Here is a 20,509-nt window from a genome sequence, read left to right on the forward strand (position 1 = left end):
TGAGAGGGAACCAGGGTGAATAGAGAGCTGAGGCTGTGAAGGAGTGAGCAGAGGAGTAGTAGTAGTAGTCGTGTCCTCTCAGGAATGTGGTCCAGCTGGCCAGAGCTGCAACAAATAAAGCTTTGTGATGTGCCTGGTTACAAAACATGTATTAAAAGAGGAATATTATTCTCCTCTAGAGGTTTTATTAAACTGCCTTTGGTTGATACGTACATAAACACATCGTCTGTCTGTTTGACTGAGGAAAGATTTTTCTCCCATTATAGATAAAAATGATGTTTTTTCTTTTTCTTTTCTTTCTTCTTTGGTTTCCTCGCCGGTCTTCCTCGTCGTCATGTGTCTATGCTGCTAATGTGCTGCGTACGCCGGCTCCCATGACCGCGGTCATACCCACAACACATCTCTCTCCTCTGACATGAGGGTTCTCATGATCGCAAAAATGGAGGGATTGTTTTCGGGGAGAGGAACTAGCAGAGAGTTACATCTGAGGCCAATCGATTCCCCCGCTCAGCGGAGACGGGAGGAAATTTGTCTTCACCAGCCTGTGTATCACGATCCCTCCTGTTGCTTATTAAACATAGGCTATATACTTTTATTATAGATCATAGATTATAGTTAGTTAATAATCCAGATTTGATCAGTGTTGTCCTGGTAACGAGGGACGGATGGACGGTGTAAAGAAAAACACTGGTTGGGAAAATTCTTCACATTCTGTTCCAAGTTAATCATATTTGCACCATGAAGAGAATGAAGAATGCAAACACACACACACACACACTTGTAGATCACCAACTACTGCCTGTTTGCTTCCTCAAAATGAGCATGACCGAGTCTCAGGGTTTAATATGAACACTTTTATTAAAGGGATCACAGGTAGAAAAGGTCATCAGCAGTGCCAGAGACGTCAGTTCTCCTCTATCACCCGACTACTGCCGACGACCAATCACAGCCTCTCTAGGAAACATGTGATATCTTTATCTGGCAAGAGACGTAAAACCAGGTTTACTCAAAATGAAAAACAAAACAAAACATAATTATTCAAAACAATATGCATATTGTGGGACCATGATAGTTTGCACACTGCAAAAATGAAGCACATCATTGAATGACCAGCGCTGCTTGGTTGTACTGTGGCACAGCAGAGAAACAAAAAAATAACCCCCAAAAAACAAGACAAACAAACCTGAATGCATAAGTCAATGTTTTTAACAACAATATATTCACTCTACTGAAACAGCTGGGTGTAACAGCCAGGATATTATACAGTTAGGAAAATAAACAGAGCAGGAGGTCAGGTTGATAGTATCGTCTGCTGATAGTGTTACGAGAGAAAATTTGAAACTCATCCACCCAAATATTTTTAATTTCACTGCTGCGGCCGTGGAAAAACAACTTGTGTCTTTGTTTGTGGACAGAGAGGGAGAGAAGTGAGTGATACTGTCTGGGACTGTAGTGCAGCAGTGGTGAAAGAGGAGATAACGCCCCTCATGGTGGTAAAACATCGTTACCTAATGTCAGAGGTGAAATACTCGCTCAACTGCAAACATTTAATATACAAGAGATTCAGATTTGAGTAAACTGATATAGAAAAGAAAAAAAAAACGGTCCTAACAGAACTGCAGAGGATGCACATTTGCCAGTTACTAAAATCAACAGCTTTAAAATGTGAGCGTCTGCACTGCCTCACATAAACGCACGCACATGAAGTCATCAACAAGCACCGGTATCTTCAGTGTGGTGCACAGGAAGCGTCCACCGAGCAGTTTTTTTTTTTTTTGTCAGATAAGAGTCAACAATACATCAGAGGCTATCTACAGGAGCCCAAACACACCGGATGATAGGAGAATACAGCGTGTGGTTGGAAACGACGAGCAATGAGTCATGTCTGAGGCAAACTCTAGCTCAGGTTTGTCCTTCAATTAACGTTTTCTTTTTCTTGTTTTTTCAGTTGCGTCTCATCCCTCACAGCGGGTGTGGTAACGTGTACAGTTGCAGATGTGTTTTGCTTTGACAGATGTGAAGAGCAGAGGCTTTAAGGTTCAAACAGAAAAAAAACAGTCTTTATTCATTCTGACGCATTCCATACAAAAATTCAATTTCCCCGATTGGCTTGGCAAAAGCGCGCTTTTTTTGGCAACCGTTTCCAAAAATCCATCAATCGTTAAAGAGGAAAGGTGGGTTCTGGAAACAGTAGCCGTGCCCCTCAGTCTAAACCATTCATGGATCAAACTAAAAACCAATTGCAAAAAATAAAGAGAGCAGGACAGCTTGTCTGACAACGTCTGTGCAGGTCCATATCCTTTATGACCGCTGTCAGACATTTCAAGTTTGTCTTTTCTTTTGTCATTGTATTGACTTTCTGCATGACATATACAGTGTTATTCTGACTATACAAAATACTATGCAGCCAGAGCAGCTGGCCGGAGCTGAGGAGGAGGAACATGTTGGATGAGATGGGGGTGGGGGTTGTGGAGGGGGGGTCATACATCATGAGGTGAGGATATATGAATGGACAGTCAGCTGGATGGAGGAGACTCCAACTAGTGGTCAGCTGGAGGAGAGGGATGAGACGAGGGGGTGGAGGGTCATCCAAGGAGCAACACAAAGGATGGAGTTGGGTAAAGGGGGGTGGGGGTGTGATGGGGTGGGGGTGGGGGGGTGTAGGGACGCCCCCCTCTGTGTCCTATCGGTCCATCTCGTCCAGCAGAGGTGTGGCGTCTCCGGCGATGGACATGGGTGTGCTCTCGATCATGGGGCTGGGCGACGGGCGCGGCGTCATCCTCTGGGCTTTCTTGCGGCCCTCCGCCTCTTTCTCCTTCAGCCACTGCTCCGCCATCTTGCCCCAGTCCACGGCGGAGGCGTTGCTGCCGCTCGGCCTGTGGGGAGGGAGGAGAGAGAGACAGAGAGAGAGAGAGAGAGAGAGAGGGGTGTGTTTCAGTCTGACCACAGTGTTCGCTACTTCACCTTGAAACCAGGCGGACTGGTGGGTTAGCGCCACCTGATGGCGGAAAATATTCTGTTCAACTGGTTTGTGGAGTTCAGGAGTTGATTCGTTTCTTTAAAATTGTTTTTCTTGTATCTCTAAAGTTTGAAAACAAACATATGGCCCGTGGACCAAAACTGGCCCGCCAGAGGGTCCAATCCGGCCTGCTGGATAAATTTGCCAAGTGTGAAAATCACATAGAAGCAAGGAGAGGCTTAACATTGTTGAAAGTATAAGTATTTTTCTCAAGAAATGTCAGGTTGCTCATTACATGTTTTGTAAAAGGGGTAAAACAAAGGAAATATTTAGTTCTCCTTATTATTAAAACTCATCTTAAAACCCATTTTTATTCCTTTGCGTTCAACCCAGCATGAGACTGTTTTTGTTTTAGTGTTTGTATTGTTTTTACCATTTTAACATTGTTATTGTTTTACTGTTTTCATATTGTTTTTATGTCTTATGTTCTATATTTATTCGTGTACAGCCCTTTGTTCCAGCTGTGGCTGTTTTTCAAGTGCTCTATAAATAAAGTTGAGTTATTATGCTGTTACTTCAGTGGTCCGGCCCAGTCTGAGCTCTATGTGGCCCCCTGAGTTGAAACCCCTGGTTTAAAACAAGGATATCAGGGGCCTGTTGTTCGAAAGTAGAATAAAGATATCCAGGATAAGTGGAAAAGCCAGGTTGGACAAAGTCTCATAAGTCCATCCTGGTTTAGTTGGTTGTTGGAACGCCGAGCCAGGCTGAGGAGGGGCGGCTTTGTCAAGCCAGGTGTAACTTATTCTTTCGTCAGTAGACCACAGAGATTGATCACAGTATCACCGATGAGAGGACAGGTGTGGCTGCTTTCCTCCAATCAACAGGAACTTAATGCTGACGTCAGGTGACACACCTCTCTTTAAAAAAAAAAAGCACCACTGCTGTCGTAAAGCTCAGAGAGAGCACGGCGGACAACTGCGGACTGATTTAATAATCCAAAATTATAATCACAACTCAAGTTCCTTTCACAAATTAACAGTTGTGCACTTTGCCGTAATGATGAGCGGTGGAAGATGATTAATTGCACAAATCTGAAGTAAAGTTTACAGCACATGGCCAAATGTGCAACAGGTGAAAATTAATTAAATATTAGAACATTATGCTGTTTGATGCTTTAATAAATTGCCGATAACAATGATGACAAGGTCTATAAATTATTTGGAAGGTGCTCACACTCACTCAATTTTATTCTTATTTTCTTACCTCAACCAATATTTAGGCCAATATAATCATAACATATTATTTTGAAGGCCCAATTATGAAAAAAAAGCCTAATAAATATTGTAAATGTTTCATGTTTTTTGATTATTGTTAATGCATTTTATTTGTTTATAATTCAGGCCAATATGTACATAAGAACATGTATGAAACACACTGATTTCTGATCAGAGTGACTGCTGACTTGACAGATAAAGACAACAGAATCAACTAAGCCTGGCTGTTAGCCTGGTCTGGAGCAGGCTAGCTGCAGAGAATAAATCACCATAGTAACTTGACCAGGATAAAGGTATCCAGCTTTTGAACGCCTTTGGCTAAATTCAGCCAGGATAACCAACATATCCCGGCTTAATCCCTTATCTAGGTTTCGAACAACAGGCGCCAGGACAACAGGGAGGATCACAAAGTAGTTGACCACATAAACGTGATCAAAACAAGCGTTGTATACCACACAGGCTTCCTGTACGTACTTTGGCGGCGGCTGCTGCTGCTGCTGCTGTTGTTGCTGCTGTGGCTGTTGCTGTGGCGTCCGTCCTCTGGATGAGGTGGAGGACGACGGCGTGCCTGACGAGTGTCCGTGGTGGCTGCTGTGGTGGCCGTGGTGGCCGTGGTGCGACACGTGTGGGTGGGCGTGTGCGTGGGCGTGTGAGGACTGCGGGGTGGAGCCGGGGTACTGCGGCGTGCCCAGCGCCTGCTGGCTCGGCGTGGTGTAGGAGTAGCTGGGCGTCATCATGGGCGTCGCCATGGGCTGCTGCGGCGTGGCGAACACCTGTGGAGAAAGCGGTGGAAATTAATCACTTCTTCGCCACATCCGCACTCTGCATCTCTTTTCTTCTGTGGGGAGAGATTTTCCCGTCCACGGCGCTCGTCGACATTCAAAGCTGCACTCACGTGATAAGCAGAGGAGCTCCCTCCGCCGCCTCCCGTGCTGCCGCCGCCGCCGCTGTAGCCGTACTGGCTGGAGCCCCACTGCGCGGGGGTGGTGTTGGGGTTCTGGCCCTGGCCCGTGACTGCAGCGATGGCGCTGAACATCTGAGAGGTCATGTTGCGTGGGAGGGCGTTGACCGCTCGTGTCAGGTCTAGGAGGAGGAAGGAATACATTAGCAAGTGGTAGAGTCGTGTACCACAGAATGACAGTGTGTGTGTGTGTGTGTGTGTGTGTGTGTGTGTGTGTGTGTGGAGAGACTCACCAGCGATGTTGATATTGGCTGGAGTGGCGTTCAGGGACGCCGGTGTCCTTGTTCGGCTGCTGTTGCTAGGAGTGATGCCTTTGACACAGCAGGACATGTTTGATTAGAATCTCCAACATCTTTCAACTGTTGTAACACATCATCATCATCATCATCCACATCATCATCATCATCATCATCATCATCATCAGTAGGTGCAGTGTGTCCGTACCTGGTACAGGCTCTTGGTAATGGTCCTTAAACCAGCGGAATAGTCCGTTTACTGTAGGAAATATCTGGGAGCGGTAGCGGAAGCCGTCGGGGGTGATGGTCACATACTCAATCCTGGGAAAGACAAAAGGACAAATGAACACTCAGTTACAGAGCTGTGGACAATGTGCTGTCAATCAAACCTGCTAGTTTCTACAAAACACTGTGTTTGGAAAGAGTGGAGGAGAATCGAGTGCTGCTCAGTGATTTGACACAACATATGTGACATGATGCAAAATTAGCAAACACAAGCATCTGTGTTCGCCGATCATTTACATTTACAGAACTGAATCAGAGTCAGCATCTGTTTCTGTGGATTTAATCTGATCTTGAGCTGTTGTGAGGAAAAACTAAATTCACAATTATGTCTTCAGCCTGTGTAACGCATCTGCTCAATAAAAAAAACAAAAACATTTGTGCTCACCGTGGTTTTCCACGAGGCTGGTAGCCCAGGATAAACTTTCCTGGCAATTCTTTACAGGATGAAATAAAGTAGGGAATAAAAGTAGGCTTCTCCCTCTTTGTCCTGACCAATAACTCCTCCATTTTCTGTCAAAGAGGGAACACAACAAAAGAGGGTGAGAGAGGCATCACTTGTGGCAAAAGAACAGAACAAGATGAGTTTTGAGTTGGTAAGAATATTTAGAGTACCAACAAATACCCAGGACAGTGAATTAGTATATACCTCCTTGCTTCCACCGTTGCAATCCTGGAAGTACTTATGGGACAGGAGATCCCGGGCAAACGCTGCCATGGGCTGAATGTACCGAGCTGCGATTTCATCCAGATCTTCAAACTCCTGCAGAGGAGCGTAAGAAACCGTTGAAGGAAATGCAGCAGCAGCCACAGAGACACTGATGACTCATCGTACAATGTCTGCACCATGCTGAGGAGGAGAACAGTGTTTACCTCATTGTTGATCCAGAGCGTGTGCCCCAAGCTGAAGGCGTTCTCTTTGCCCTCCTCTCTCACGTCCACGTGCTGGTAGATGCCGTCAGCCACCTGCACAACATCACAGTGGAAAGACTGTGTCACACAAGCTCCTACAGCTAAAATATGCACCTGCATCACATATTATGACATTCAATCCTAACTTTCCTGTTGTCTCCCTCCACCCACCCACAGGTTTTTAATTTGACCCTTTCCCCCCCTACGGGCTCCATCTGTTTCTTACTTTCCAGGTGACAGTCAGGTGGTTCTCTCCCTTGCTGCTGGGCCTGATGATCAGGTCTCCTTGGTCCAGGGTCTCCATCATCTTCTCTGCCTGGTTGAAACTGATGTTGTGGAAGTTGGGGTGGGCGATCACACGCTTTATGTATGCTGAAGAGAGAGAGACAGAGAGAAGGCAAACAACTGATAAATGGTATCAGGGCAGAGCTGTAGAGGTGAATATTATCAGCTAAACAAAGTGTTTCAAGAGTAAATAGTGGGACAGTGTACAATTTTAACACCATCTCAATCAGTCAACTTTCATTCAGCCTGTTGTGATACTAACGTGTTCGCTGCTGCTTCTTTTTGAGCTCCTCGTCCTGTTTTTGGTCTTCAGACTCTGTGTCAAAGTCATAATAGGTGTCCTTAGGGAGCTTCCACTCGTTGGCCTTGTCCATCAAATCCGAAGTGCGGCACGTGAGGTCGACGCTGAATTTTTCAATGTCAATTTTCATGATGCGACAGTGAACCGTCATGCCCACCTGAAGAGGAGAGAGAAGAGGAAGGATCAGGTACTGAACAGGCGATACGATAAAAGAACACAAAGGATTTATCACAGATCCATCGCTCAGGTCGTGTCACGGGCAACATCTGGAAACTCTCTCATCAGTAAAGAACAACCGTACGACCAGCGACGTCTCACCTTGACCCTCTCTTCAGGGTGTTTGACCACTTTGTCGCTTAGGAACTTGGTGGGAATAAATCCCTGGACGCCATTATCCAGTCTGCTCCGCACTCCGATAGCCTGACCTGGACACGAGCCACTGTCAAAGTGATTCCAAACCTACACAGACGGCACAGAACAGAAGGAATGATGTTCAGGTGTCTGATCTCTCTGCTTGTTCTCTGGCGTCAAACTGACATAACAGTCGTGTGTCTGTTACCTCGCTGAGCTCAGGGAAGTTGTCCTGCTGGCAGAAGGGGCACTGCCACAGCCCTGTAGAATCGTTACGTATGGCCTGGTCGTAGCTCTCTCCCTGAGGTCGCCGGTGAGCGATTCCCGTCACTATGCTGGTGATCAGCTTACCTGGAGGAAAAGGAGGAAGTGAATATTAACCATGACCAACACCAGGCTAGAGGTGTTCCTACTGTAACTGGTGCTTCACTGACATCACTGCTTTGAACAAGTCACCTGCTGTGACTAATGCCTTTTACAGATCAATTATATGTTTAAAGGGATGGTACAACATTTTGGCAAATTGGCCCAGTGCCATAGTACCACCACGCTATGAGATGATAACGGAACATTACGAGACAGAGTTGTTTTCGGGGGGGCAGTTTTTCGGTAAGCAGTCTCTGCATTTCCCTCTAAAACAACTCTGTCTGGTAACGTTGTGTTATTATCTCATAGCGTGGTGAATGTGCAGGTCACAACTTGTCCACAAGAGCGTTTTGAAGTTGTTGGATTGTGTATTTGCTGAGTTCGATGAGGGAAACCAAGAAATCCCATGAGCCTCCGTAGTGTAGCTGTCAGCAGCTGGCGGCTCTGCTCCGCCGTTCTAAAAATAGCTTGCACCGACAATTAAAGGTAAAGAACCTACTGCTAAAACTATAGGGATTATGGCAATGGGCCAATTTGCCAAAATGTTGAACTATCCCTTTAAAAAAAACAATTGTATCACATTGGCATTAGGTGATACATAGACAACACACATCACATGTGCTACAACATGAAAACCAAGGCGTTCCTCAGCCACCGTGCACACGAGTGGTAACAGCTAGGAATTAAATAGATCTGTAGTGATAAAAAATGTTCAAACAAAGGAGCGCTTTGTGGACTTAAAAAGAGGTGCTCTTTGGAAAGGGATCAATGATGTGAGAAAACAAAAGAAAAATTCCAAGGCACTCTCTTACCTATAAAATGCCTTTATTAAATTATGGCATGGTCAAAATGACAATTACAAACTCCGACGCGTTTCGGCGTCTAGCCTTCATCAGGGAGTCAAAGATCTGTAGTGATGTTGTGTGTGATGTAATCGGTGTGGTGTGTTTTACCGATATAAAAGGTCTCTGGAGTCTCCTTGGTGAGCAGGTTGAAGACCTCCTCTGTGTTAGGGACTCTGTAGGTAACTCTCAGGTCTTTGTACCTGCAGCTCAGCTCTGCGCGGATATCGTACAGAGTAATTCCCTTGTTGCCATAACCCTACAGGGAGAGAAGAGAGGTGAGTGGATGTGAACCATGGCCGGCCTGTCTTTCTGTGTGGACTGAATGCAATTAACTATTCTATTCAGAAACAGAAAAGAGTTGTATAGTTCTCTCTATAGTAATGAAGTGTAAAGATGTTCACAATGTTCCTTTAGCAATAAAGTGCATCAAGCATTGTTACAATCAAAGCCACATCCTGCCCACACACACACACACACACACTGACCTGTCTCTCAAGCTCTTCGGCGAAGGCATCCAGGTCCAGATCTTTGAGACGTTCTGGATTTTCCAGGATTTCCTCCAGAGCTCCAGCTGGGTTAGCGTCTTCTGCCGACTCGTCGTACTCCAGGGCGTCCACAGCCATCTTACGAGCCCACTCATACGTCTCAGGATGGACACGAGAGCCGTCCAGGACCTCAATGTAGGAGTCCGTGCTGTGAGGAACACGTGGTGGGTTTAGCACCATGACAACGATCTGGACAGTCTGAGTGAGTAAGAAACAAGATAAAAGACACCAACCTGTCCCCAAGTGAAGCCGTGTCGATCTTAATGAAACCGGCACAGTTGATAAAAACCTTGGGTCCCATGTGACACATTGTGACGAGCTGGGTCCTGTTTTCCAGACGAGTGTTGTTCTGCTTCAGAATCTGCAGGGAGACAAGAACGGTGAAGTTTATCAGGTTAGCGGGTGAGGAGCCGTACTCTCACATATCACACAGGAAGTTAATGAGAGCAGCAAACCTTTAGCAGGTGGGAGCCCTTCCTTGGCCCCAGACCACAGACGTACTGGACCAGGCTCTGGGTGTGAGGGTGGGCGATGGCTCTGTTCACGTCCACCCCGACCTCATTGACGCGGTTGATGAATTCACAGTAAAGAGCAGAGAGTAAATCCTCCTTCACCACATGTTCCTGAGGGGAAAAAGTGATTGGTTTTGCAAATTTTACCAGCAGGATCGTGTTTCACTGAAATCACAAGCTTTACCTTTAAAGGGATACTTCACCAAAAATCGATAATTCACCAATTTTCTACTCAACGTCATGCCAAAAGTGAGCTATATCCGCCACCATTATATGAAAATCCAGCTGGACCACCCCTTGAGCTCCAAAAGCGATTTCATGACTCTGAAAGTTCTCGAAACCCGTCCTTGGCATGACGGTGAGTAGAAAATCCCTTTAATAGCTGTGTCTGAAACTTGAACAGATCCACTCCTCCGTCTCTCACCTGTAGCGGGTGTAGTTTGAGGCAGAGGATGTCCTCGTCAGTGCTGCAGACCTGAGCGTACTCCACCAGGGGGTCCTGGATCTTCCTAGCTATTGACACAGCCTGTCGCAGCAGGGGAGGGTAATCCCTGTAATCGACCTGTGCAGACAGACAGCAGAGGGTCAGAGGTCAATGAAATGGTGAAGAAAGGATTGGGCCAGGTCTGAAAACTACTTTGAAACCACAAGCCACTTGCTGTGGTAAAACGTGTGTGTTTGTGTATGGCTGGTGTGACAGGGTGTTCACCTCAGACTTCTTGCTGTTCATGTATAACGTTGCCAATTCATTGTCCACAAGCTCCACTCCCACAGCAGGTAGAGAGGACTCCTGTTCCAGCTCGCCGATGGTCCTCTTGATGTCCTCCATGATCATTTGAGCATCACTGCATGTACACAAAATATTCTTAACATTTACATGTGAACTCCCCAATGACTAGTTCTCCCACATACACACACTGAGCCTTCCGACACATACTAAATAAACCAATGACTTACCGGTTCTCTCCAGCTACAGCTACCACGTGAGGTTTCTTGCCTGACAGAAACTTCTTGAGATTTTCAATGTCTTGGGCCTGAGGATGACACACACACATGCACACAGAAGTGTGAGCGTCTCAATCAAGACATCTGTTGATTGCCCTGACAGACAGCTGTGGTCTCTGTTTGTACCTTCTTCTCTCTCTCATCATCCCTGAAGGCGTTCCTCCTCTTCATGAAGTAGGGCAGACGCAGGAAGTCCACCACCTCTCCTTCCCCGTTGATCAGGGCACAGAAAACGGGCGTATCTCTGTCAGAGGAAAGAGCGGGTGTAAGAAACTACACTGTTTGCATCATCATCTCATTCATGTGGCAAACCTCATTCTCATTCTCACAAGGTTAAAACTAAAGATGGCGTGTATATAAAACACAAACACGGTTGAGGGCTGCGTACCTGCTGGGTGCGTAGGCTACACCCAGTACACGGATGCCTTTGCCCTGATTCTCTTCCATCAGATCATCATCTTCCTCCACCTGCTGATCGGGCCTGTATGGAGCCACCTTCAGCCAGTTGTACAACCGGCGACAGCAGGACTACAAGACATGGCAGAGGTCATAATGAGTTTTAAGGTGAGAAGAAGAATGCTCAAACATAGACAACTACTTTATGCTCCGTAATTTCTAAAATTGTTGACTTTTGTGTGTAATGCTGATATGTAGTAGAGCGATACATGAAGACATCACAGATTTCACAAATTACCCTGACGATGCTCTCTTTGGCCTCAGCGACCAGTTTGCTCTTGAGCTCCTTGGCCATCTGAGGGTAGAGGAACTGATTGAGCGACCGCTCGATGGCCAGAGTTCGCTGCCTGTTCCACTCCTGCACCTGGTGACTGAACTCGTCCCTGTAGTAGAACTGTTTGATCTCATCAAAGTACGTCTGGTCACCAGCATATCTGAGGAGAGGCAGGGGGGAGAGAGACAGAGGGGAGTGTGTTCACATCACCTGAGTCATAATTCAAAAGCTCTGTGCTCTACTGATAAGGATGTGATTTGGTTCATGTGGATGGCCTCCTTCATCCTTTCTCTGTCTATAATCATGAATTAACATGTATCTGGTTTGAGGGGGTTTGTGCGCTGCAGATTTAGCACACCAACATCATTGAACAGGTCCTTAGCAGTGAGTCAATTCTGTCACTGCACTTACCCTTTGACGCCTATTAAATCTATGCAGATGTCAATAGAAAGCAGCCCCTCTTCTTCTGCCAGGCACATCTTCAAGAACTGATCCCCATTCAGCTCTTTCACAGGTTTGTTCTTCAGATACTTGAAGGAGTAGGCAAAATGGGCCTCGTCAACCTCCTACAGAGAGCAAACAAGGCGAGGCAGGTTCAGAGTCATACTAAGAGCACATTCTACAAGTCCAGAAACCCTCTTGCTTGGATCAATGTCTGGGATTAACCGTGTCTGTACCTTTTTGCCCTTCTTTGTAGGTTTGATGTTGATCTTCGCCCTCTCCTGGAAGGTCTGGCGGAGAACGTGTCTGACCAGAGGTTCCCGAGCGATCTGCATGGCCACCATGTACCTGGTTCCTTCCAGCACCGCCTCCGGGGTGGAGAACTGGCTGCAAACGTAGTCTTTGGCCAGCTCCACGGGCTCGGCGGGGAACTGCTCCGTCTCGTGACGCTGGTAGCTGTCTCTCAGATTTTCTCCAAACTGCTCTGGGGTTAACCCAAACTTTTTAGCCAAGCCGTCTGCAATGGAGATGACAAAGAACAGGATTTTGATGTGCAGGTAATGGACAAGCTTATTCACAAATCCAAGGAAAGTGATACTTTAAAGGGGAACTATGCAAATCTGGTTGCTTTTCCGCTGTTTTGCTAACCCTCCTCTCAGCCATGTGCATTTGTTTACAACGAAGCCGTTGAAAAAACAATACAAGGAGAGGTGGATAATGTTACATAACATATACAATGTTACGATGTGTATATCTGTGTAGTCTTAACTGTCATAAACAAAAGATAACAGGTTATGGAGCGTGTTTGTGTCGCGGTGCGCAGAAACGAGAGCTGGGACACCGGGGCGGCGACCAGGTACTACACTGATGTTGCATGGTTGGTTTTCAGCCATGAGACGCCAGGTGGAAGGCAGAGAGCCTCTGTTCTCAGTAACAAGTCACAAGTCATGTAGTTAACATCACAATTACTCTGGAGCTTTTTAATTAAGGTAAAAATGTAGCATAGCCATGGGAGAAATCCTGCATAGGTTCTCTTTAACACTGAGATTGGGTGGAAGGTAAAAAAGAAGGAGACTAACCAAGTCCAACACTCTGACAGATGCTGTACATGTCCCTACGAGACGCCAGCTTGAGGTCCGGTCCTTTCTGTTCCTCTTCTTCTTCTACCTCCAGTTCCTCTTCCTCCCCTATGGAGAAAGCCCATCGACACCAGTCATGTAGCAAATTGTTAAAAAATATATAAAACACTCCTAACGTTAAAGTTGCTGTAATTAGACCTGAACAACTCTGCAGTAAATATCCACCATCAATATATGAAATAGTCAATTCAGACACATCCATCTTACCATCCTCTGAAATCTCTTTGATCTTCTTGAGCCTCTTCTTGCTGGTCTTGGCGGCGTTCTGCATCTTGGGGATGTCTCGGCCATAGTAGAGCAGGAAGTGGTTGTACACGTCACCCAGCTCCTCAAGAGTCTGCACATCTTTCAGCCTACAGTTAATGAAAAGAAAAGGTTTAAACAACTTTGTTGATCATCCACCACGATGAGAATATACGGCACGAGTACAAAACTTTCTAGTTTTATCAAGACGTGCCTCTCCATATCAGCAGTGTCCAGCGGGCGGATGCCGTCAGCCAGAGGTTTGTCGGGGTCGGCAGAGATCTGTTCAAACTGGTAGGACTGCATCTTCTGGAAGAGACGGGTCAGGTTCTGCTTCCGGGTCTTCAGCTGAGTCCACTGATGGAGAGGAAAGAAAATGTTTGAGTCAAGAAACCAGAGGTGGCAAAATGATGGTTTATATTTACGCTTTATTAAAATACTGTGGGAATAGTTTTAAGATTAGCTGTGCAGTGTTTTATTGGTAACTTTATTTGTATCTGTAGGTAGATTCGCTTTTTGTTTGTCTATAATCTATAAACTAGAGCTTTACCTTTTCATCCCACTGCCACACCTTCCACAGGTCATTGATGTTCAACTCTGGTTCCACATATTCCTTTCTGTAAAAAGCTATGAACGGAACCTGGAATAAAAAATACAAAACATAAATTGAGTCTTTTATATACTAGCATGTTTTCTAAACAAGCTGTTAATGGCTTGAAAACGAAGGGAACAGAAGAAGAAGTTCATCATATGGGTAAAGTGAGCTCACCTCAAACTGTTGATTCCTCATGAAGTTGAGGGCTTCTTTGATCTTGGCGATTGTGCTGGGGCCTTTCCTGCTGAAGTTTGTGGTCGTCCCCCTGTCTAGATAATCTGTGCTCTCCTGTTTAACAACACAGAAAAATGCTATTTGATTAACATTCAAATGACAAACAGAGGACAGACACAATTCAAATCTACAGCTTTGTCACATCACTAGGTATCATGATTGAAAAATGTCGTACCTGCATGGAAATGGTAAGAGTGGAGAAGCCATGTCTGAAGATCCATTCAGCTTCCTCCTCCAGCTCATCATCCTCTGCCGGTTTAACAGGGATGGATCGTAGCTACAAGGTTGAAGACAGAGTCCGTCAGAAAGTAGTCATTATAGGTTCATAACTTTGGTGCAAAATGCTAAAATGCTAAAACACAGGTGAACAAAAAGACACACACACACACCTGGAACCTCTCAGGCATGTCTGTGGAGCGGATCTCGTTGTCCTGGTCGGTCATGTGGCTGCTCTCCAGCTCACTGGGCTCGTAGATCTCGAAGATGCTCTTCCTCCCCAGCCTCCTCTTGGTCTGTTTCTTGGGTCGGTCCCAGCCCTCCTCATCCTGATCCTCCTCCTCTTCCTCACCCTGGTCGTAGGCGTCTGCGTCAAAGTCGGCGAGGTCGAAGTCGCCGCCGAAAATCTCCTGGGCCTCCTGGAGGGCTCTGCCAACCGATGAACAACGGAAAAGAGGTGAGGACATGAGGAAAACCAGCTTCCCCTCTTCCGGAGATAAGCATGCTTCCTGTATGAAGTACAGCACTCACGCGTCTGTGTAGCCGGAGAACTTCTTGCCCCTCTTCTTGGTGATAGGTTGGCCATCATCGTCCACAATAAAATCGTCAATATCTGTGGAGCAAAAGCACAAATTAAAAATGTAAACTATTTTATGCACATATACTGATCTTTCATTTATTTGCTTGTTTTGATTGATCTAAAAATCCTTATGTCCTACCTGACTCCTCGTCCTCTCCTTCTTCATCGTCATCTGCGTGTTGGAGAGGCTCGTCCACGGCCTCTCCTTCCTCCAGCTCGCCGTCTGCGTCCCCATGAAAGATCTCGTCTGCGATCAAGTCCTTCTCGTCATCATCTTCTTCATCGTCGTCCAGTGTTTTCACACGGTCGTATTTCTTCTTCTGCAACACAAAGACACAGCATCAACATGGCCGCCGAGTCCAACGCATCACCAGAAGTAAGGTACAGCGTAAGAGGCCGTGGGAAAATAGCGATGAGACGTGATTCTTACCCTCCTTTTTACTTTAACACCCAAGTTTTCCTCAATGAGGTCAAGATCATCGTCATCTAGGTAGTCGTCATAATCTGCAGAGAGGAAAAGGCTCAGTCACAGGCAAAACAATTGATTCATTTATTCGTGGCGGCCCGCCACAAAAGAATTACGTCCGCCACGAACATAAATCTCTGGGTAAAGCTGAACATTGCTTATGGGCTCTACATTGTTAGTTTACTTTGGCAGCACAATGACAAATGTTAAAGTAGCACGTTATTTAACCCTTAAACAATGTTGAAAGTCCAAGTGATCCTTTTTCAAAGGAGGTTAAATCGAAAGCAACTGGACTTAGTTATTTGTCTAGGAAGACGTTTCACCTCTCATCCAAGAGGCTTCATCAGTTCATGTACGCGTCCAGCCTGGTCAGACGCGTACATGAACTGATGAAGCCTCTTGGATGAGAGGTGAAACGTCTTCCTAGACAAATAACTAAGTCCAGTTGCTTTCGATTTAACCTCCTTTGAAATACTATGACCTGGGCAAATGAGAATATGCACCGGCTTGTCCAAGTGATCCATTTTTACATTTGAGAACAGTAAAAATAACCCTCAACATTTTTCCTTTGACTTTAAGTTGACTTCTAATGTGGGGACTTCCAGTAGCACGAGGGTGGAGATGCTCCCAACCGAGCTGCTGCAAACCCCCATGTAATACAGGAGATTTACCTTATAAGAGTTCAGTAGTATACTGATGCTGAAATCAAAAATAATCGAACTTGAAGGGCATTCCCGTCGCAACAACATACGGATCTACGGTATAAAAGAAGGAGCCATGGGCACGTCAATGATTCGCTTCGTGGAGAACCTCATTCAAACTGAACTGGGTGAGGGCACTGGCCCTGGACTGAACTGTGAAGGCTGTTTTAAACAAAGATCCCGCTATATTTTGTCGGCTTTGCTTGTTTCACAGATTTCACAGAAAAACTCCCATGGAAAAGGATCGATTAACTGACTGACAATTCATTGAATTTAATCATGTAAATTCTTATCGATAGTCGATTAATTGTTTACATCCCTAAATGTGACATAGAATCCATATTTTCAATCTGCGCATCTGCTGCAGACAGTTTCTATTCATTTATTGTTTTTTACTGTTAATCCAGTTAAAGTGCAGCTAAAACAACACATTCCCTTCCTTTAATGATGACAATAATGTGGCTGACGAGGCTGATACACCTCACACTGACACAGCACTACCTACACACCCAGGCTAATGCAACCGTTATGTGGATACATCTGGCTCCACAACATATGGAGCTGAAGGCAGAGGAAGAAAAAAGGGGGACAGCTGTTGTTTTACCAGCCTAACAGATGCCAGACATATGTTCTGATATTTTATTGCACATTAAAATCTACTGCTCAGCACAGTCCAGCTCAAAGGCAAATAAACTGAACATATCTTCCATATCTCGCTTCCTTCATGATATCACAAAGAAATGCGCCATCGGTTCTGTCCTCTACTGATCCACTGCTCAACATTCAACACTTCATTTATCAACATGATGATTATAACCAGATTATTGACTCAATCTGACTATAACTGGACAACTAAAGTGCATGTAAACGCGTTAGTCCGACTAATACCAGACTTCTTCAAATCTGACTAAAGACACTCAGATAATGCGACTGGAAATCGTTTTCTTCTGCATGTATACGCCTTAATCGGACTGAGACTGGACAATGCATGTGCACATGCTTCACAACAGTAAAGATGACACAGAGCTTCACCTAAAACAATCTTTTTCTTATTCGTTTTGAAAAAAGAGAGAAATGAGAAATATCTACGTACACACAGATCCACTGAAAACGACTCAAAACACTGTAATACATATGCCAGGCCTGTGTGGAATATGTGTGGCGGTAACGCTGCCACACATAAACACCAAAACAGAGAACAAGAGGAAAGTTTCCCCGCTGCATTCAAACCCTAAACATTATAAATGGATTAATGGCTGACAGGGAGTCGTTTCAGTGCAAATATGACGACTGATGATGATTAAACGGGTGTGATTTAGCCGCACTGTCCGAGGGGCCGACAGTAGTCGGCCGTTGTTGTTACGTTACGTCAACGACAAATGTAATGTCTAGCAGTGTGTCTCAGGTTACAGGTGAGAGTGGTGGGGGGTATGACATCATCGGTTCACGAAAGATCTGTTGTGGCCACCTATGATGAGGAGGCAGACACCGTCAGTTATTTGATTTTCCTGTGCTGCATGTAAACTGGGACAAGGACAGAAGTCTGACGAGATGCTCAAATCGAACTATGAGCATAGCTCGAAGTGGCTGTGCGTGTACTGGAAGCGTCACCCAGACAAGCACGTCCTGTCCTATCAAACCCAAGAAACAGAGTCCAGAAACTTCAGCAACAGAACAACTTGATAGCTAACAAACCTTTTTTTTTTTTACCAGCATAATAAGATACGGCATGTCAGCTTGGTGCAGCTCCCTCACAGTACAATGCAAGTCCAGACTCCAAAAACTGGTAACAATAGCCATGATGACAGCGGGGAAACACGACCACTTACAGCCTCTCCAGGCAGTGTATGAGAGTGATGTGGTGAGACAAGCTGACAGAGCTGAGTGATCCTTCACACACTCTGCTACTGTCAGGGAGGCGCTTCAAAAGCCAGCTGATGCAAAAGAAACCGTTTAAAATTGCTCATAGCTATGTTACGGAAGCTAATGGGACCTGCACATTCATCACGCTATGAGATAATAACGAAACGTTACAAGACTGAGTTGTTTTCGAGGCAAATTCAGAGACTGCTTGCCGAAAAACTGCCCATGACAGGAACGCGCATCAGCTGTTTTGCATGAATTTGCCTCGAAAACAACTCTGTCTGGTAACGTTTCATTATTATCTCATAGCGTGGTGAATGTGCAGGTCACAACTTGTCCACCAGAGCGTTTTGGAGTTGTTGGATTGTTTATTTGATGAGTTTGATGAGGGAAACCAAGAAATCCCATGAGCCTCCGTAGCGTAGCTCTGAGCAGCTCGTGGCTCTGCTCTGCCGTTCTAAAAACAGCTTGCACCGACAATTAAAGGTAACAAACCTACTCCTAAAACTATAGGGATTATGGCAATAGGCCAATTTGCCAAAATGTTGAACTATCCCTTTAACAAACAACAACAAACAACCCTTCCCACCCCTCTCTTTCCCACTAGGGTAGTGGGGAGGCTCATTGCTGCAGATGCACAGCAACTTTGTTGCACCAATCTTATGACGTTCTTACTTTGGTCTTACAGAAAGAAAACACCATATGAACGTACTTCGCTTTTTGCGTCGATGCCGCACTTCTTCCTCTGAGTCACTCGCCGGTGCACTCCCAACACTTTTTTTCTCTTCTTCTTCCTCCTCCTCTTCTACCTCGTCATCATCAATGAGTCCGCGTAGATTTCCTTGCTCATCCTGGTCCTCTGTGTTCTCCTCTTCCTCTTCATCTGTTGAGAGATGACAGATGAGTAGTCCACATCCTACAGCCCCTCCTCTAAAAAAAGACACGTCCCAAATCTAAAATATCATGATCTTACCATCTTCTTCCATAAACCTCTGGGTCTTTTTAGGCTTCAGGTCTTTCTCCTCAAACTCCTCTTCTGACTCCTCGGCCTCGCTCTCAATGAAGTCCGACATGACTGCTCCTCCTGAGAAGAAGTCGAAGACTCTGTTACTGTTACTGTACAGAAAGGCGCCTGTATTCCTTATTTGTTTTTTACAGCTCTTCAGATATGGCTATATCTTTCCAGCAAATGGATATATGGCAGCAATATTTCATGTATACATGTGAAACATTCATCCTGTGATATTTGTTACCACTATTCATTTAAAGAAATTTTCCAGAATTTAAAATAATGTAGGTTTGAATAATGTCTGGCAGAAAAGCATTTGGTTTTAGCCATGTCTGCCTCTATGGCTGTGTTGCCCTGCCTCATGAGATGCGTTAGGTTACTTGACGACGAGGACGATTTAAAAAAAGAGCAACTGAGGATGTGTGAGGCAAACAAACCAATATACGTATAAAAACCTTTCTTTGAGGCATTTTCACCTGATGGCGTGAACACACTAAACCAGCTACACGATAGCGTTACGGGATGTTCATAGTTGTATTTGACCCGGGGATGGCTAAATGAAAAAAAAAAAAAAAATCTATCCGTAACGATGTCGCAATGCGCACACACACACACACACAACATGGACGAGTGTTACCAGACACACTATGTTATATCAGTGTACCTTTAACTAGTATCATTAAGGTTGTGCATCTAGAAGTTCTGCTAAGCTGTCGATCCAAAAGTAACTTATAAAGGTTATTTCAAATTCTGCTCGATAACCTTAGCTGTGCGCTAGCAACACCTTACCTGTGCAAGACGGAGCAAGTTAGCTAGCGAGCAATATTTTGCCAAGTAGCTGGGTTTAAAATTTTACATTTGCCAATTTGAACTGTGTGGTGTATAACAACAAATAAAACACTTATGAAAGGAGACCTGAACCAAACCGAGGCCTCTGCGCTAACTTAGCAGTCTACCGTTAGAGCGTTAGCCTAGCATTAGCTGTAACGACAACAACAGCTAGCTGCATCATTAGCCCGGCTGGCTAACGACTGTTGGACAAGCACAATAACCTACACATCGCAACTGACGACGGTGGAATTAGACTTACACGTCTCTCAGCGGCGGTATAGTCCGTAAATATGTACAGTTATAACGGGATTGTGTTGTGTTTTGTGTGTTCGGGGAGTTTATACTTGTAAAAAAGGCCGAGAGCGAGCGGCGTGATGACAATTCCGGGATGTTGCTGCCGTGAGGGAACTTCCAGCCCGATCAACAGCGAGGTGACGCCCCCTGCTGGTGCACCGCGACCCCACACCACGGAGACACCACTAAAACACGGCAGTGTTGATATTTAGTGTAAATATCACCGCGTTAAGGTAAAAATCAAAATATTTTACCGTCGAGCAGGATAAACCTGTGAAAAACAAAGCCCCAGAACAGCTTCTGCAGTGACTCCTCCGACACGCGGGGGGCGCT

At 45.4% G+C, this 20,509-nt stretch overlaps 1 protein-coding gene across 1 annotated transcript; it reads right to left on the bottom strand.

Moving 5' to 3' along the window:
* Positions 1–839: 839 nt before the first annotated feature.
* supt6h (SPT6 homolog, histone chaperone and transcription elongation factor) lies at positions 840–20,452 on the bottom strand. Its single transcript, XM_085798636.1, has 37 exons — positions 20,142–20,452; positions 19,016–19,126; positions 18,755–18,925; positions 15,443–15,516; positions 15,152–15,332; positions 14,964–15,045; positions 14,606–14,861; positions 14,392–14,493; positions 14,157–14,270; positions 13,938–14,027; positions 13,602–13,744; positions 13,352–13,497; positions 13,085–13,192; positions 12,242–12,522; positions 11,976–12,130; positions 11,529–11,724; positions 11,223–11,362; positions 10,961–11,078; positions 10,787–10,863; positions 10,539–10,674; positions 10,254–10,391; positions 9,773–9,940; positions 9,551–9,678; positions 9,258–9,465; positions 8,881–9,028; positions 7,770–7,912; positions 7,529–7,669; positions 7,172–7,367; positions 6,851–6,996; positions 6,586–6,678; positions 6,362–6,475; positions 6,101–6,225; positions 5,639–5,751; positions 5,428–5,505; positions 5,129–5,316; positions 4,708–5,006; positions 840–2,876 (listed from the first exon to the last, which is right to left on the bottom strand). Exons 2-37 carry the CDS (start codon positions 19,113–19,115, stop codon positions 2,684–2,686), a joined length of 5,289 nt encoding a protein of 1,762 aa, XP_085654762.1. The 5' UTR covers positions 19,116–19,126; positions 20,142–20,452; the 3' UTR covers positions 840–2,683.
* Between the last annotated feature and the right edge of the window lie 57 nt (positions 20,453–20,509).

Source organism: Trachurus japonicus, chromosome 14 (genome assembly GCF_045865225.1).
Source record: "Trachurus japonicus isolate A0001 chromosome 14, Traja_1.0".
Taxonomy (NCBI): domain Eukaryota; kingdom Metazoa; phylum Chordata; class Actinopteri; order Carangiformes; family Carangidae; genus Trachurus; species Trachurus japonicus.

What these genes read in the sequence shown, in the direction of transcription:
- supt6h (XM_085798636.1), bottom strand. Translation starts at nt 19,115, where the DNA reads ATGTCGGACTTCATTGAGAGCGAGGCCGAGGAGTCAGAAGAGGAGTTT. An exon ending in TGAGGAATCAACAGTTTGAG is followed by an intron (nt 14,028 to 14,156) that starts GTGAGCTCACTT and finishes TTTTTATTCCAG; the next exon opens with GTTCCGTTCATAGCTTTTTA. An exon ending in CAGCCTCGTGGAAAACCACG is followed by an intron (nt 5,752 to 6,100) that starts GTGAGCACAAAT and finishes TGTCTTTCCCAG; the next exon opens with GATTGAGTATGTGACCATCA.